The 13,534-nt window shown below is 43.2% G+C and overlaps 1 protein-coding gene across 1 annotated transcript in view; it reads right to left on the reverse strand.

The window, feature by feature from the left end:
• Positions 1-13,534, reverse strand: part of nphp4 (nephronophthisis 4) — a 309,249-nt gene that overhangs the window by 237,201 nt on the left and 58,514 nt on the right. Inside the window, exon 7 of the mRNA XM_056302210.1 lies at positions 12,032-12,177. Coding sequence (XP_056158185.1) covers positions 12,032-12,177 — 146 coding nt within the window. The remainder of the gene's footprint in view (positions 1-12,031; positions 12,178-13,534) is intronic.

A 13,534-nucleotide genomic window follows, 5' to 3' on the forward strand; every position in this document is an offset into this window, starting at 1 on the left:
TGCCCCGACTGACCAGAGGAGGCGCTAGTGCACCAGCCAGGACACATACCCACATCCAGCTTCCCACCCGCAGACACGGACAATTGTGTCTGTAGGGACGTCCGACTAAGCCTGAGGTAACACGGGGATTCAAACACAGATCTCCATGTTGGTAGGCAATGGAATAATAGACTGCCATGCCGCCCGGATGCCCCGAATAAGTGTAATTTGATATTCTGTCACTTAGGGTGGCTGCTAGCTACACTAACTCCATCTGAACCGCTGTTCCATTGATTTCGAGCGAGCTGTTCAATGCCCACAAACAACAGAAATATTTACAAGACAGGGAGACGGATACCAGTGCTCGCATCAAATAACTCAAAACACAGCGGCCGTTAGGATATGTGACATATATATTGAATCAGAATGGATTTTGAGAGTGCCTTAGACATTGGCTCAAGTGAGATACTCTGAAGTGAGAACGATTAAAGTCTAAAATCATCCCTTTCAGACAAAGCAAAGAGAAAATGGCTTGTGATTGGAATCTCTGCAAGAGTGGTGTAGTCATCAACTGTTTCACCCATGGTCCTCGTCTCCGGGGCACTGAGTTGGACCGCTCTGACTGTAGCATGAATATCAAGCTGGTGACTGTGGTCTTATAAAACAGCTTAGGTCTCTGCCACTCACAGACCCAGAACATGGAGAGGATTAATTAGCCCGCCACCATACCTCCCACCAACCCCCAATGATTATGGCTCAGCACTGTCAGACTTCATTACATCCCCTTTAGAAACATACTTTCTAAGTACAGCAGACGTTTCAACTTCTGATAGACCCAAGTCCCCGAAAAGAGCGACCACTCACATTGTTGACTGTAAAGAAAATCTTAATTTCAGGCAAAATAAACAAGTCACATCTGTGTTATGTTTTCTTAATATCCGCTTTTTTTGTCCTCGACGTGTTGTGCGCGGGATATGGTGGGATGAGCTAGATTCAAGTGATCAAAAACAAATATGAATTAGTTTCTGGGGGGCATTGACTTAGGTTTCAAAGTCGTTGAACACAAACACTGAGTTTTACTTTGTACACAAAAGGATCCCTGAAAGCATGTGCAAAGACACACACTTCAATTGTACAACTTAAGGTATAAGACCATGGTGAGCGGATTTTGTTCGGGCCAGGAAATAGGCTAAATACGATAAGCCAACGAGGGGAATGGCGTGTAAATACTGTCGTTTGGAGTCTCTCTGAAGGCATCAGATTCCCACAAATGCTCACACTAGCAAGCCTGTTCTGATTTGTTTTGGACAATAAAGGCTAAGAAACTCGTAAAGTTAGAGGGGATTGCTACAGATTGCACACTCCACATGTCCTCCTGAGGTTGTGTTACCTGTAAAATCAAATACTCCTCCCAGTGTCAGACAAACTAGTGCATTACAATTCACAAAGCCAACAAGCATCTGTCGTGGATGTTTGAATTGTGCCAAACAGTACATCTAAAAATGAAGATTCAGCATTTTTACAGCCTCTCGTGTAATGCACTGTAATGTAATGGGGTGGATGTAAGTAAATGCGAAGTGAAGGAGCCGATCTTTACCACAAGTAGCTCGGACAAAAATGTGTTGAACTAGTGGCTGAAGAGGTTTTTCATCCCCATCAAAAAGTGTCAAGCATGTTCACGTCCACATCTGCCCCTGCCAGTTGCAGGGAGACCCCATTGCTGTGCACCTGATGTGGTTTCACTCTTTCAACGCATTCAAATCAGTGCTGTTGTAAGCTGTGCTGGCACCGAGTGTTGGTTAGGGAACAGAACTAGTTATATGTGTGTGTGTTCCTAGGAAAGAAGAGAAAGGGAAGGAAGGAGGAATGTATCAGTCCTAAGAACAGCTAAGATACTGTGCAGAACCCTCAATTTCCCAGGCCTCTAGTAGATGGCCCGAGTTTGAGGAAGACACACCCGAAAAAGGGTTAGAGGGAGATTTTGAGTATTTGTGTGTGTGTGTGTGTGTGTGTGTGTATGTATATATATATATATATATATATATATATATCATCATCATCATCAGATTAGCAGCTGATGAGTGCATGACGCATGAAACAGGCCTGTACTGCAATGTATTAAAACTTTTTTTTCCTGTATCTGTATTGATATTCCGCTCCTCATTAGTTGAGCACATATAACACCATTGACGGGTTCAGAAAGAAACACTCTACAGACACACACACACACACACACACACACACACACACATATATATAATTTTTTTTTCTTCCATGAGACGCAATAACTGATACTCTTGTCTACCAATGACCAAATGTGGCAGCTTAAGGCCGTTGCATTTTTCGCGTGCTCATTTCTGAAGCTACTCATATGGGTGTTAAACCTAATTTTAAAAGGGCCCTCTGTTAATCCCATGTAATTAACAGAGGGCCCTTTTAAAATTAGGTTAACACCCATATGAGTACCTTCAGAAATGAGCACGCGAAAAATGCAACGGCCTTAAGCCGCCACATTTGGTCATTGGTAGACAAGAGTATCAGTTATTCCGTCTCATGGAAAATCCTTGCAAAGAGTAATGCATATTCAGTTAGGGGTAAAAGATGTAACCTGTGCTTGGCAAAAAAATATTTTATTATTTGCAGACCTGATATGTCCACCTTGAATAATAGAAACGAATTGGCCACCAGTTGTAGATACCGAAAAAAATATCTCCTTTGTAACTACAAGTAAAACGTCTTTATTATCACCCCCCCCTCCATTAGATGATACACATATGACATTTATTAGGTTTTTTTAAATATGCTTTTTTTTAATATGCCATTTTAAATATGGGTTTTTTGGTTTGGTTTTTTTTTTGGTTTTTTTTTTTTACTACCTGTCCTCCCAACTGTGCCCCAACACCACCCCAATATATAATTCACATAAGTTACCTTGTTACCCCAGTCCCATTGGTTGTAATGTTTTCTACCCTTCCATTGGTTGCTGTGCGTCATAAGTACCTACCCCATTGGCTGTTATAATTTGAATGTTTCACCATCTGATTGGTCGCTGTCCAACCAAAATTAGGGGCGTGACGCTGGACAACATAACTGTATGACTCTTTGTGAAAAAAACATTAGCAGCTGATGAGTGCGAGACGCACGAAACAGGCCTGTACTGCTATGCATTAACATCTTTTTCCTGTATCCGTTTTGATATATATATATATATATATATATATATATATATATATATATATCCATCCATCCATCCATCCATTATCCAAACTGCTTATCCTGCTCAGGGTTGCAGGGATGCTGGAGCCTATCCCAGTAGTAGTTGGGCGGCAGGCGGGGAAACACCCTGGCACCCTGGACAGGCCACCAGTCCATCACAGGGCCTATTATATATATATATATATATATATATATATATATATATATATATATATATATATATATATATATATATATATATATATATATATATACACTACCGTTCAAAAGTTTGGGATCACCCAAACAATTTTGTGTTTTCCATGAAAAGTCACACTTATTCACCACCATATGTTGTGAAATGAATAGAAAATAGAGTCAAGACATTGACAAGGTTAGAAATAAGGATTTGTATTTGAAATAAGATTTTTTTTACATCAAACTTTGCTTTCGTCAAAGAATCCTCCATTTGCAGCAATTACAGCATTGCAGACCTTTGGCATTCTAGCTGTTAATTTGTTGAGGTAATCTGGAGAAATTGCACCCCACGCTTCCAGAAGCAGCTCCCACAAGTTGGATTGGTTGGATGGGCACTTCTTTGAGCAGATTGAGTTTCTGGAGCATCACATTTGTGGGGTCAATTAAACGCTCAAAATGGCCAGAAAAAGAGAACTTTCATCTGAAACTCGACAGTCTATTCTTGTTCTTAGAAATGAAGGCTATTCCATGCGAGAAATTGCTAAGAAATTGAAGATTTCCTACACCGGTGTGTACTACTCCCTTCAGAGGACAGCACAAACAGGCTCTAACCAGAGTAGAAAAAGAAGTGGGAGGCCGCGTTGCACAACTGAGCAAGAAGATAAGTACATTAGAGTCTCTAGTTTGAGAAACAGACGCCTCACAGGTCCCCAACTGGCATCTTCATTAAATAGTACCTGTTAGAGCCTGTTTGTGCTGTCCTCTGAAGGGAGTAGTACACACCGGTGTAGGAAATCTTCAATTTCTTAGCAATTTCTCGCATGGAATAGCCTTCATTTCTAAGAACAAGAATAGACTGTCGAGTTTCAGATGAAAGTTCTCTTTTTCTGGCCATTTTGAGCGTTTAATTGACCCCACAAATGTGATGCTCCAGAAACTCAATCTGCTCAAAGAAGTGCCCATCCAACCAATCCAACTTGTGGGAGCTGCTTCTGGAAGCGTGGGGTGCAATTTCTCCAGATTACCTCAACAAATTAACAGCTAGAATGCCAAAGGTCTGCAATGCTGTAATTGCTGCAAATGGAGGATTCTTTGACGAAAGCAAAGTTTGATGTAAAAAAAATCTTATTTCAAATACAAATCCTTATTTCTAACCTTGTCAATGTCTTGACTCTATTTTCTATTCATTTCACAACATATGGTGGTGAATAAGTGTGACTTTTCATGGAAAACACGAAATTGTTTGGGTGATCCCAAACTTTTGAACGGTAGTGTATATATATATATATATATATATATATATATATATAAAAACAAATAACGTTGATCATCTCCAAACAAAGGCACATGTCAAGTTCTGGGTAGATTAGATAGTGAGCGAACAATCAGTTCTCATAGTCAACACAGGAGCAATGGGCAGGAGTAAAGACCTGAGTGACTTTGACAAGGGCCAAATTGTTATGGCCAGATGACTGGGTCAGAGCATCTCTCAAATCGCAAGGCTTGTGGGGTGCTCCCGTTAGGCAGTGGTGAGTACCTACCGACAGTGGTCCGAGGAGGGACAAACCACAAACTAGTGACAGGGTGTTGAGCGCCCAAGGCTCATCAATGCATGAGAGCAACGAAGGCTATCCCGTCTGGTCGGAACTGACAGAAGGTCTACTGTGGCACAAGTCACAGAAAGTTTTAATGATGGTTATGGGAGGAATGTGTCACAACACACAATGTATTGCACCCTGCCATGTATGGGGCTGCGTAGCCGCAGACTGGTGAGAGTGTCCATGATGACCCCTGTCCACCATCGAAAGCACCTACGATGGGCACGCGAGTGTCGGAACTGGACCTTAGAGCAGTGGAAGAATGTCACCTGACTCCCGTTTTCTTTTAGATCACATGGATGGCTGTGTACGTGTGTGCTGTTTACCTGGGGGAAATGATGGCACCAGGATGCACTGTCAGAAGATGACAAGCCAGTAGAGGGAGTGTGATGTTCTGCTGGGAAGCCCTGGGTCCGACCATTCATGTGCATGTTAATTTGACATGTGCCTACAGTCCTTCATGGCACTGGTATTCCCTAATGGCAGTGGCCTCTTTCAGCAGCATAATGGGCGCTGCCACACTGCACACATTGTTCGAGAATGGTTTGAGCAACATGAACGTCCTGATGACTCCTAGTCTGTGCCATCAGGACGCTGTACCACCGAGGTGACAACATCCCCACCGACACAACAGCCGGGGAAGGGGAAAAATCCCACATTAAACAGGCCCTGGTTAAGTGTCGTTATCCTAACTGGGTGTTTGCCAAAGCAAGGAAGATGCCCAAATGGTGCACCAGCCAATCAAAGAAAGAAGAAGGACAACAGCTGCCTAAGCGTAAACCAGTGGTGATTCCATATGTAGCGGGGGTGTCGGATCAGTTGAGACGCATATTTTCCAAACACCTCAGTTGCTTTCAAATCCCAAAACACGCTGCACTAGAAATTGGTCCACCCCAAGGATCGGGTCCCCTGGCACAGGCAGAGCAATATAGTACACGCAGTAAAGTGCCGGGAGGATTGTCGTGACTCGTACATTGGGGAAACCAAACAGATGCTGGCCAAGAGGATGGCACAACACAGAAGAACTAATGCCTCAGGCCAGGACTCTGTGGTCCACACCCATCTACAGGCCAGTGGCCACTCTTTCAAGGATGAGGATGTGTACATCCTAGATAGGGAGGAACGCTGGTTTGAACGGGGAGTCAAAGAGGCCATCTATGTGAAGAGGGAACGACCATCCTTGAACTGGAGAGGGGGGGGCTAAGAGTACATCTGTCGCCATCTTACAATGCTATGATTGCAACCATTCTCAAATCCTCTGTGAATACTACACATGACCACTGCAAGTCTAGTTAATGGTCACACCCATATTTGCATATGAAACGGATCATTGGTTTGGGTCGTTATGCCACTGTATTGTTTATAAGGGTGGGGATACCTGCAGTCAGTAGAGACTGAAAAGGTCACCTAAATGAGTGATGAAACATTTTTCTCTGAATAAATGTTGTGTCCAGACGAACTGATTCAACTTTCTGTGATTTTCTTACCTGGATTATTGAGAATGCATAAAGATGTATATTGATCTTTGTCATTTCATTCAGGTATTCACATATAAATAGTATTTTATCTAATCAAGCACTTGGAAGCTTTCATGCTCATGTGCATAAAAAAGGGATTTTGAAGTCCTTGGACAATGACGTTGCGATCAACAAGGTCGTCGAGACCAGTTGGCTTCTGAGATGGTTACTCCTGTTGTCAAGTTGAACATGTTTATTTGTTAGGTTTTAATGTTTACATCGTTGTTGTTTTTTTTTGGGGGGGGGCTTCTTTTTTTTGTCAAATATCTGGAAATGATATATTTTGTAGTTGCTATCACTTAATAAATCAGTTTGCCTTAAAAGTCAGAGTGGCTTTGTCGTGAATCTACCAGGCTGAAAATTAGTCCCTGTTTGGCACTGGTAGGCGCTGTGAGTTGTTGTCCACATGCAGGCTAAACACCATAGTGATGCTGCCACCCTCCATTGTCAGCCTGCCAGACAAACCAGCTCTGCCATCCCAGGACCCCTTTCAACCTCTCTCATCATCAGCCGCTTCTCTGGGATCGGGTCACAGTGGCAGCAAGCTAAGTAGGGCACTCCAGATGTCCCAGTCCCCAGCAATGCCCTCCAGCTCCTCCTGGGGGATCCCAAGGTTTTCCCAGGCCAAAATGGACATGTAGTCCCTCCAGTGAGTTCTGGGTCTACCCCGGGGTCTCCTCCCAGTTGGTCCTCCTGGACCAGTCTGCGATGCCCGAAGTCCGCATGACCCGGTCTCCACCTTCTGCATTGCACCCTACCCCAACTCATCCCCGCGGGTGGTGGGTCGACGGGGTGGTGGCTTTCAACCCCACCTGCAAAACATAATGCTCTTAACCTCTGCTTACTGACATCCCCCCAGGATATTAAAGTCACCAGGGGAAGACAGTCCTTAGACGCTTTACCTGACACCGGAGGAACATCAGTGCCGGAGCCAGGTGATGAAGAAACTGTCCCTGTCCCTTCTCTTAGACACAGAGCGGATCCTAGACTCTTGGAAGCCATGGCTGCAGCTAGGGGTTTCCAAACCAAATAATATCACAAGACTAACAGCAGACTAACCCTTTTCTCTCTCTGTCTCTCTCTCTTCTGAAACCCCTGCCTCTTTTACTCTAGAAACACAGGAGGTACCTCAATAGCCTGGACATGAGGTCTGGTGTTGTCAACGGCCAAGGCACTTCTGTAACATCTGTCAGTATATGGAAGCTGGCCAGGTTGTGTAATTTGCCAAAGTATCAGCTCCATTTCCAAACCCAGCAAAGATAAACCCTAATCTTGCATGCATACATACAAGGAGGTACACACCAGGCTCTGTTGTATGAAGGATGATTGCAATCTATGATCTATCACTGTATAGTTTAACCTGGTGGAGGTTTTGTGGGTTCCACTGGAAATGTAGATGTATGGGGATATTCACGAGTACCACTGGAAATTAGATTCCAGCGCAATAAATGTGGCATAAAAAAGAACACAGGAAGCGCCTCCCTTTTTCTTCCTTGGTAATATGCAATGGATGGTGGACAAGAAAATGGGGAAAAGGTGGGGCCAAGTCCAGCGACAATCTCTCTCCAACAGTGTGGGAGTGTCACTTTTAGCCGAACCTCAATCAATATTACCCACCCTGCCTAGGGATTTTCATCTTGAGCAATGTTGTCAAGACACCTTTCAATTTACAAAAACATGGGTTGTTATGATTCATGGCCAGTCCCGCACTTTAACACTCACAAAGCCACCCATACTTTTTGTTTGATTAAAGATGGATTAAACTGAATGAGGAGTGGCATGGTGGCACAGTAGTTAGCAGAGTCGCCTCACAGCAAGAAGGTCCTGGGTTCGGCCCCCGGGGTAGTCCAACCTTGGGAGTCGTACCGGGTCATCCTCTGTGTGGAGTTTGCACGTTCTTCCCATGTCTGCGTGGGCTTCCTCCGGGTGTTCTCATTTCCTCCCACAGTCCAAAGACATGTAGGTCAGGTGAATTAGCTGGACTAAATTGTCCCCAAGTGTGACTGTGTGTGTGTTTGCCAGCCCTGTGATGGCCTGGCGGCCTGTCCAGGGTGTCTCGCCGCCTGCCGCCCAATGACTGCTGGGATAGGCTACAGCATCCCTGCAACCCTGAGAGCAGGATAAGCGGTTTGGATAATGGATGGATGGATGGATGGATGGAGAAACTGATTGAGTCCTGACATTACAAGAATTAACCCTGTTTGTTGGTCCTGAGACACTTTTTCTAGGCAGCTCATCATTTTCCAATGTCTTGCCACCTCAATCAGCATAAAAAACTTTACATAATAATAGCTTGCTTCTACTGGCTGGGTATCTGCGCAGATGTGGAAAATTGGTGTTGCCACCTGTTGCAAACATCTGCTGACCAATTATCCAATCACCCTAAAAGCGCCTTTTCCCTTTAGACGAATGCGTTTCAACAAAGGCCAATTTACCATAACATACTGAGTCTCCATGTCTGATAAGCTGATGACTATGTGGAGGACATTATCGACAGTGAAGGCTGGAACAAGTGTATAGCCATCTTGTAATTCTTAAGATGAGGAGCGCTAAAGGTGAACCTGAAGAGGTGTGCAGTTGGACAAACTGAGGCATGGGTATCGGGGTACCAATTCAGCTGTGGGCAAGTTTGGCAGCCATGTTCAGGGAGGAGAGGAAACTGTGTGTGTGTGGGGGGGGGGGTAGCGTGATCCTGGTGAAACTCCTCACTGTCAGGTGAAAAGAAGCAGCTGGTGACTCCATATGTATCGGAGGAAGCATGTGGTAGTCTGCAGCCCTCCCCGGATCGGCAAAAGTGGAGCAGTGACCGGGACACTGAGAGAGCAAGGTGATTGGTCAGGTACAATTGAGAAGGGGGAAAAAAAATCCCCAAAAAATAAAAAAATAAATGGGAAGGTTTCTTATTTTTCTGTGTTGAAATACATGTATCTATCATTGTTTTCTTGTTCTTTCACTACAGCATTTTTTAATAATCGCATAGCAAAGCAAAGCAAAGTCAATCGGCCATTGTGTGCTATAGATTCCAATATTCAAAATTCCATAAAATAAATCAAATTATCAGCAGTTGTTATCAGAAAACCCCAGCATATTCTTCAATAACGAGTCTCTAGGTATCTCTGTAGTTATTTTCCATGTTGTTTGACTGCAGCATTTTTAGTAATTAGATGCTCATCATCCTGTTCATTGATACACTGGCAGATTTTAAAAATTCTATTAAAAAAAAAAACCTTATCAAATTGTTATCAGCAAACTTAACAATATTCTTGTACAACAGGTCCCCACTAATTAGATGCTAAAGTCATACCCAATACACATACATTGTCAAATAGACATATTTTTTAAATTCCATAAAACAATATAACCAAATTATTATCAGTAAACTCCACTATATTCTTGTACAACACGTCCCCAAGTACCTCTGTTATGATTTTAAAGTTGTTTTACTGCAGTATTATTTAACAATTAGATGCTAAAATCATAACAAAATCCCATTAATTTTACTTAGGCAGATTTAAAAATTCCATAAAAAAGCAAGTCAAATTGTTTTCAGCAAACTCCACCATATTCTTTTTCAAGATGTCCCCCATGTATCTCTGATGATTTTCAAGTTTTTTTTTACTGCAGCTTTTTTTTAAATATATATATATATATATATATATATATATATAGATGCTCAAATCATAACTAAATCCCATTCATTTCTACATTGGCAGTTTTTAAAAATTCTATAAAAAAATATCTTACCATATTGCTATCTGCAAACTCCCCTCACCCCCCCCTTAACTGAATGGTTTTTTTTTAGCATTTAATTATTAAAAAAAATCTGCAATAAAACAAGAAAATTATAACAGAGGTACCTGGGGACATGCTGAACAAGAATATAGTGGAGTTTGCCGATAACAATGTGGTTATATTGTTTTATGGAATTTTTAAGATATGCCTTTAAAGCAATGTATGGGTATTGGATATGATTTTAGCATATAATTATTAAAAAATGCTGCAGTAAACCAACTTGAAAATTATCACAGGGGTATTTGGGGACATGCTGAAAAAGATTATGGTGGAATTTCTTAATAACAATTTAATTTGATTATTTTATGGCATTTTGAAGATCGGTAACTATAGCACTGCATTAACAATTGGCTTAGCTATGTCAATATTAAAAAATGCCATACTGAAAGTACAAGAAAGTAATGACAGATGTATTTCAAAAGAAGGAAAATCAGAAAAAAATAGAAATTTTCTCATTTTAAACAACCTTCATGGCCATTTGAATGTAGATTTTCTGAGTGACGAGGTGCACTTGAATGCACCAGGAAGTCCCTGTCAGCACCCACACACTTTGCCGTACAAAGCAATGTAGGCTTCAGAGTCAATGAGGTGCACCTGAACGCACCATGAAGTCCCAATAGTGCGACCGCACCGCTCCGAAGTATATAGATGGCATGACTGCAGTGATCAGCCGAACCACACACTCATTTTTGAGTTCTCCATAATTATCTTGTGATCCTGAGAAAACACAAGTCATTTTCTTTTGATAAATCATCTTGTTATCGCAAGAAAACGAGCTTTGTTAGTTGTTCCTTATCCTATGTGAGGGTCTAAGGACAGGATGTTGTGTTGCTATAAAGACTCTTGAGGCAAATTTGTAATTTGTGATATCGGGCTATACAAATAAAACTGACTTGACTTGACTTGACTTGATGAGAACATGACATAATTTACTCGTGATTTCGAGATAAGGGTATTAAAAAAAAAATGCAAGCACAGCCGTTCTCGGCTTCTGTACTCACGACTTCAAACACTGACAAGATAAGAAATACGGATTCAGGCGTCCGGGTAGCGTGGCGGTCTATTCCATTGCCTACCAACACGGGGATCGCCGGTTTGAATCCCTGTGTTACCTCCAGCTTGGTCGGGCGTCCCCACAGACACAATTGGCTGTGTCTGCGGGTGGGAAGCCGAATGTGGGCATGTGTCCTGGTCGCTGCATCAGTGCCTTCTCTGGTCAGTTGGGGCGTCTGTTCGGTGGGGGGGGACTGGGGGGAATAGTATGATCCTCCCATGCTCTACGTCCCCCTGGTGAAACTCCTCACTGTCAGGTGAAAAGAAGTGGCTGGTGACTCCACATGTATCGAAAGAGACATGTGACATATGGTAGCCTGCAGCCCTCCCCAGATCAGCAGAGGGGGTGGAACAGTGACCGGGATGGCTCGGAAGAATGGGGTAATTGACCAGATACAATTGGGGAGAAAAAAGGGGAACCCCCACCCCCCCAAAAAAAACAACAGCTTTTAAAGAAGTGTGGGTCAAAATCTTCCAAAAACAATTTAGTGCTAAGCCAGCTGACAAAGCTGATCTAAATAGGGGAGATATTATTTACCAAATAGTGTCTCATCTCTTCACTTTGGCTCTTGTCTCATTGTGTGGCCATGTTTCTATAGTATTGTGACATCTTTGCTCACCTCTTGTTTATTTTCCTGTCTGCTTGGGAGCAATTCTCCCTCCGTACTTGCTGTGCTAAAGCTCGGCTTGTGGATTTACCTGTTGGACTAGCTGCCAGCCCTGGAATGATGTCATCCCCAGACACGAGCACGTTCTCTGGCAGCAGGTGCATCATAGAACCCAGGGCCGTGTGGCTTCTCACAATGCAATCCAAATGAACTCCATCGATAGCCTTCAGGAAACTGCTGTCTGTAAAAAAAAAGAAGAAAAAAAGACATGGCCTATGTCAGAATAATTGTTTCTTTAACTTTTTTTATATATTGCTGCATGTCACGGTAACGGGGTCATTCTATAGATGAATGTGGAAGACATCCAACCCATCTAAACAACTGCCACCCATCTACACTGCACTGCATCGAGCTAATATTGCCACAAAAGGGAGTGTGTCACTTGACAGCCTGACACACAACACACAGACAATTTCATTTTTCAATATTCCATTTGGCTGTGCACCGACCTGGGTGCAATGTTCCGTTACATTAGGGCCATCGTTTAACGGGCCCAAACTAAAATGACAACCATTCCGCTCGGTGAAAACGCACCATCGGTGAAGCGCCGCCGCACCGCATCAAGGCACGCGAGATGAGCAATGAGGCGGATATCGTCATCGTTCAAACGGGCCCTCCCGTGACATGTGTCAACCCGCAGTTTCTTTCATCAGCACAAAGCATGGAGCTGTTTGGATGCCGAGCAAACTCTTGATTTGATGCACTACGCATGTTTGCTTCAACCAGACCCGCACGCGACTACAATCATTCAGTCCGACAGCCTTCATAATTACACCTTCAGCAGCGGTGATGATCATTACAGGAAGCTCCATTCACGCCACCGCATCTTTGATCAAGACGACAGTGATCGATCTGAATACTGTGCCACATCTGAGAGAAGGGAATTATGGCATTTGTTTTCGTTCATAACAGTCATTGCAAAAAAATAAACTGGGCTGGTTAATAGATGTTTCCGGGGTACATCCTAAAGATCACCGGACAATCATAGGTTTGAAGAAGTCAAAAGCAGTATCCAATACGCAAGGGTCAGCGTTTTTTGGTTTTTATTTTTCAAAGCCATCCAGCATGCCGAATTTCGCCACAAGAGGACACTGTTACATAACCTCACATGAGCAGGAACAACTTTTGGATCCGTGGAAACATAAAATGCGGGTGAAAATCAGTTTAAACCGATCTGCTGCTTTTAAAAAAATCTGGGTATTTTTCGGTGAAAATCGGTAAAAACCAAAAATGCTGAGCCTTGCTAAGACTTGTTTGCAAGTCTTTTTTTTTTTCCTTTTTTTCCCCTTTTTCTCCCCAATTGTATCCGGCCAATTACCCTACTCTTCCGAGCCATCCCAGTCGCTGCTCCACCCCCGTGTCGATCCGGGGAGGGCTGCAGACTACCACATGCCTCCTCCGATACATGTGGAGTCACCAGCCCCTTCTTTTTACCTGGCAGTGAGGAGTTTCACCAGGGGGATGTAGTGCACGGGAGGATCACGCTATTCCCCCCAGTTCCCCCTTCCCCCCGAACAGGCACCCTGACTGACCA

This window comes from Lampris incognitus, chromosome 2, assembly GCF_029633865.1.
Source record: "Lampris incognitus isolate fLamInc1 chromosome 2, fLamInc1.hap2, whole genome shotgun sequence".
In the NCBI taxonomy this organism is placed as follows: Eukaryota; Metazoa; Chordata; class Actinopteri; order Lampriformes; family Lampridae; genus Lampris; species Lampris incognitus.